Raw genomic sequence first — 6,000 nt, 5'->3', positions numbered from 1 at the left:
AAACATGGACTGCTACTATCACTGTTTTTACCCACCCTTCTTAATTTGAGGGGATCTAAAGTTCTAGGAGGGGAAGACCATCTTTATTACCAAGATGCAACAGCTATACCTTCAAACATTTTGAGTAAGAATTCCAGAATTATGAGGGGAGGGATTTTTCTCTTCTAATAAGTCAAGATAATGGATAAAACACTGTTATTATCACTTCTAAGGAGTGATGTACGCAGAATTTCGTCAAAGAAGGCTCTAAGCACTCACTTTTCTTTCCTTTTAGGACAAAAGTAAATTTCTTTGTATAGAGCATATTTTTAATATTATAAATGTTTATTTTTCCCTATCTTGTTGAAGAGGGGGTTCAATTCGCGAACTCCCCCCCCCCTTGTGTACATCATTACTCATAAGTTAACATTTTCTCTCTCAGCGAAGCCAGTGAAGAAGTTGTTTTACTGTAATTTTATTCGAATGAGTGCTTTTATAATTTTTATTTTCATGCTGTAGTTTCAAAGATTTTTTTTTTTTTTTGTAAACGAAATAGAAGAATAAACAAAAGAAGTTATAAATCACGTTAGCTTTCGATCTTTAGCAGACTGATCACTCTTTGGTAGAGCAGTGAATCCGCTTTGGTCCCCCACAGGAAGTCCATGTGATTAAATTTGGCGAACGGAACTCTGAACTTTCCTTTCATGTTGGGTAGCTTCTGAGAAAGCCAATAAACATCCTGGAAAAGAATTAAAACAAAAGGAAATTAGAATTTGGTAATCAATTACCTAGTGACATTTCTTTGTCACACATAACAACGTAAAATAATGACTTATTGTGTTGATTCATTAGAAATTACTGTGATCAATGAATTATAGAAGTGAATTATTGATTTCTAAGAAGGAGTTCGATTTCCCATAGCTCCTTTATACAGGGTGTTTCAAAACAACACCAACAACGTTTGCGAGGTGATTCTTGACACCAAGACAAGATGAAAAGTATAGATCAACCTAGGTGCACAAATGCTTCCTTTCGAAGTTATAGGCTGTCGGAAACATGAAAAAAATGAACTTTAAAGGTCCATAGTTTCAAAACTACGTATGGGACCTACCGTACTCGGCTCAACACTTTATACAGGAACTAATATGTGCCCTATCCAAATATCCATGTTTGAGAATTCTGCGGCACTCACACAACATTTTTTATAGAGGTGGTTGATGGGTACTTCAAATTATATGGCCTAGCCAAACTCAATCTATAAAAATTGTTACCTGAGTACCATAGGATTTTGAAACATAGTATATTTTTGGATAGCGCACATGTTAGTTTCTAAGTGAAGTCTTGACCCGACTACGGTAGGTCCCATAGTATTGGAGCTATGGCGCTTTAAAGTTCATTTATTCATGTTTTCATTAGCCTATAACTCCGAAAGGAAGCATTTATGCACCCAGATTGGTCTATATTTTTCTTTTTATCTTGGTGTCACGAATCACTTAGCTAACGTTGTCGTTGTTGTTTTGAAACACCCTGTATATTTACCCTGTCTGTTCATGTGTTCGTCCAAACTCTTTTATTTATTTCTCTTGTCTGCTCATGTATCCGTCGATTCATTGCCCATGTAGTAATATTGTTGCGTACATGAATTCGTGCATTAGGTAAGTTTGTTCTGTTAATTTCAAGCTATAAAAGTTTCATTTGCAGTGACTGGACTTTCCTCACGAGCTGCCCCTGATTTCGCTCAAAACGAATGCTATTTTTTTTAATAATTGTATTCTATATTATTGATCTCCCATACTCAAGGGCGCCGATCCTGGGGGGCCGAGGGGGCCCGGCCCCCCAAAGCTCATGTAGACCCCCCTACTGTATTTATGAATACACAATATTTGGAATAATTCGAGTGCAATTTGTCTTAAAATGTTAATATATATAGCTTCTGCATCTGAATGCCCCCCCCAAATTACAGAGAAATCGGCGCCCTTGCCCATACCATCTCCCATCCTTACGTAGGTCTTACGTAAGAAACGTTGATGTTTAAATGTTTTAACTACATACAGGGCCGTAACTTGCGGGGGGCAGGAGACAACTGATCTCCTCCATTTAAGCTCTTCTCCTTTTGAGGAGGAAGGGGGGGGGGACGTGATTCAAGTTAAAACTTTCTTACTAAGTATGATAACAATAGAAACTTGAATGCATAAATGAAGCGTGGAATACGTTCAACACATCCAAGAAAAAATAACTTATGTGATCTGGATTCATTTCACTAAAAGTAGGCCCAGGCTTGTAGCCAGCCCAAAAATGTAGGGGGGCTGCGGTAGAAGTTAGAGAGGGCCCGATCCAACTATATTATAGTTTATCACCATCTTATAGTTTATTTGCAAGATCGTGAACATTTTAGGGGTCCAGTTAAAATTTAGGGGGGGGGGCGGTCCCCTACCTCGGGCCTGATTAGGCCCCCCCCCCAAAATATAAATCTATTCTGGGTTCTACTTCAATAAAACACCAATTGCGGCCCATGGAAGTAATAAAAATGTTGATTACTGTTTTAAATTCCACACCACGCGGGCCCTCAGTTTGGCGGATTTGGGCCGGGGAGACATAGGTCCCCTCAGTTTTTTGAGTGACAAAAATAATTTAAGCTATTATTATATATTTTTGAAAGTTTATAGTAAACTAATGATGTATCTATCATAGTCTGGGTTCTGGTGTCCCTTCCCAGTTCTTACCTTCTAGATCCTAGATCCGCCACTGAATTTGATATTTGATATTTTATGTAATAGGAATTTCAACTTCTAATAGGGAGCCAACATATTAATGTTTGCCCTTCGAGAAGAAGTCTCACGTTACGGTAGTGACAACGTTTTTTTTTTTTTAATTCTAAAAATCCAATGACGGATGGAATACGTCTGCGAAAACGTAACATGGGAGCTCCTTCGTGGCTAGGCGGTTAGCGTACGCGCCTTTGGCGTGGGAGACCCGGGTTCGATTCCCGGCGGGAGCTCATGTGGTTCGGATTCCACGTTAATCAGTAGGTCCACGTCTCATATAGCCTCGCTGCTGAACGGGACGTTAAAACTTAAAATCAACTCAACTCAACGTAACATGGACAGAATCGTTGATACTTGCATTTCATCTATCTGGTTTCACCCATTTAATGAAGTTCTCAATTTGAACTGTAGATGACACTGTAGTTGTAGACCACTTTCCTTGCATCTACTGAGCTCTAGTGGCAATAATGGGAAGTTAAAAAGAAGCAGTCTTATATCCTGTCAATTTTGCGAATGGAGACTTCAGTTTTGCTTACGCTAATATGAACAAGCAGCGACCGAAGAGCGCGAAGATGGACAAAAATATACGAATACAAATGGATCAAAATCTACGGAAAATATTTCGTATGCATCAGATATTGAACGGGCACTGCCAGTGGGAGATTTACGTATAAACTAAACAAGCTCTAGCTTAGGACCAGGGGTACACCCACAGGGGTAAGATCTACAAGATACGGACCCCGCAAAACTTCCTAGCTCAACATACACTTGTACACTTTCTCAATCAAACCATATTTGTTTAACAGGGAAATTATTGATATATAATAATGCTCCCGTATAGCGTAGTCGCTAACGCTCTCGCCTTCGGTGCGAGCGGTCTCGGGCTCGATTCCCGGTGGGAACACTCGATCGAAAAAAGTAAAACTCTTTTTGAGGCCAGTCACCCTGAATGAGGTTTTCCTGGGTTTTCCTCATTTACACCAGGCAAATGCTGAGGTAGTATCAAACTTATAGTTCTAGGCTGCTTCCTTCCTTCTCTTTCCCCGGACAGTGTGCTCGCCGAGAGACATTATCCCTCAAATGTGACGGGCTAAATGGCCTTAGATGCCGAAAGCCCAGAAATCAAAATCCTAAATCCTAAATTGATATATAATGAAAATTTGATCTTACAGTTCGTATGTACTCTTTTTCTTATAAAAACAATCTAGTTCTGTCATTTTTTCCCCTGAAAATATAGGTTGAAGTATTTTACAATTACTTTTCGTCGTTTCGGGAGCAGAATAATACACGTTCAATACTATATAGTCGTAGTTGCTGGACCTCCACAATTCTTGGACCCTTCACCAGGGGCGCCGATTTCTCTGTAAATTTAGGGGGGCCCATTCAGATGCAGAAAGCATATATGAGGATTTTAAGACAAATTGCATTCAAATTATGCCAAATATTGTAAATTTACAAATACAATGAGGGGCCCACATGAGCTTTGGACGAGGCTCGCCCCCAGGATCGGCGCCCTTGCCCTTCACCCCCCAAAAAATCTGGGCGCGTGGCTGCTTAGGATCCCACACTCTTGGATGGCTCCCAGAAATTATGGAGGTACATTTCTAAAATACGAATACGATTAAAAAAAAATAAATAAATAAAAATAAAATGAAACCCACATACAGGATACAGTAACAGTGTTTTGTGCTGTGCAGGCTTCTATGATGTGAGTAATATATCTCCTTCTGTTATCCTGCTCCATAAAACATCACGTTTGCTCATTTCTGTATATAGCGTGCCTACATTCTGCATGGGATGGTTGCATGGCAACGTGTAACATGCAGCTGCGGCGCAGATAATTTGTCATTGACAAAGGAGCTGGACTCGCCTGTTTATATTTCAAGAGTAACATAACTCAGAGATCGCCCTTATTGACTTGTGAGCAGAGAATGAAAACTAATCTTGATGTACTATATCTCTGGTAAAAGTTTCACAGATGTGCTTCCAAAACTGAGCGCAAGAGAGCACTTGTGGCGTGAACAAAGATAGGCGAGATACCGCATTTCAAAACTTTCAAACGCTTCTTCTGAAAAGTTGGGAATTTTTGGTTATGTCACACTTGAAATAAAGAGGCGAAATAAATTACTTTCAATAGCTTAGGTCCAGTGACGACGCCAGAGGGGGGCAAGGGGGGCGAGCGCCCCCCTAGTAGCTACTTCTGCCCCCCCTGACTGCCACCTAGACTGCCCCCCCAGACCCCTACAATATTTAAATATTCTACATGTAGTATTTTATATTAGTATCATAACTAATATCATTGGCAAATTGTAGTCTATTTTCCATGCATTTACTATGTGGCAGATTAGTCCTCAAGCTTTCTTTTTTGAGCGTCTGGGTATGCACGCATATTTTTGTTTTCTAATTTAGCGCCTTTTGAGGTAAATTTTAGTTATACCTCTTTCTTATGATTTTTAAGTATTGTGCCCAGCGAACAATAGTAGATTTGGTCGACTTGTTTTCATTTTATTGGATCAACTTTGATTGGAAACACAAGAAAGGTAAAACCAGTTACGTAACTTGTTTGTATTTATCCAGGTTTGAAGTTTCATATTTTGTTTTATTTCAAGGTTCTACACTTCTTTTTTCTGAAACATTATTCTCGGCTTTCAATCAGGGTTGAATTCAGGGAGTAGCCCGGGGGGAATCTCCCCCCGAAGAAAATTCATTCCCCCCCGGAGAAACTCAAAAAATTTCAGTCAAAAAATGTAGAAATTACTTCACCCAATTATTTGCTTTCTTTCCGTGCACGTGCAGACGAAATCCGATCTCTCAATATACATATAAATGTCGCAGACCCATTCTATATAAATAATAAACATGTAACATCTAAGATAGGATACCAAATAGTCAATAAAACTTGTATTTCTTAACGCTATGACCGAGTTTGGCAGAACATGAAATTGTCAACTGTTGAAGAAAGGTTTGTATTTTAGTAGGTACTATACTCTCGCCCTATATTGTATATTAGTAGGTAGCACTAGCACAGGTTGAGATAGGAAAGGAAAGATAGGGAAGATCTTTCGATCATTCCATATCATCTCTGATGTCAACAGACTTCAGTTCTTGAAAACGTACAGTTCTTGCATTATTTGAAATAATGCGCCTAAATCCCATTTCTCGCATCGGAAGTAACAGACGTAAATGTGTTTTACGATTGTTAAAGTAAACACACCTTTCTTTAATTAAAAAAAAATTCAGTTAAAGGGAGAGATTC

The 6,000-nt window shown here is 39.2% G+C and overlaps 1 protein-coding gene across 1 annotated transcript in view; it reads right to left on the bottom strand.

Annotated features, from left to right (window-relative positions):
- Positions 1 to 338: 338 nt before the first annotated feature.
- LOC145669484 (lipase 3-like) overlaps positions 339 to 6,000 on the bottom strand; it is a 54,805-nt gene continuing 49,143 nt past the window's right edge. The window contains exon 9 of the mRNA XM_081737658.1: positions 339 to 718. Coding sequence (XP_081593784.1) covers positions 566 to 718 — 153 coding nt within the window. The 3' untranslated portion in view covers positions 339 to 565. The remainder of the gene's footprint in view (positions 719 to 6,000) is intronic.

The sequence above is a fragment of the Thermobia domestica genome, chromosome 14, assembly GCF_964235325.1.
Source record: "Thermobia domestica chromosome 14, izTheDome1.hap1.1, whole genome shotgun sequence".
Classification (NCBI taxonomy): Eukaryota; Metazoa; Arthropoda; class Insecta; order Zygentoma; family Lepismatidae; genus Thermobia; species Thermobia domestica.
The sequence above is the reverse complement of the archived record's forward strand: the minus strand, read 5'-3'. Positions and strand labels throughout refer to the sequence as shown.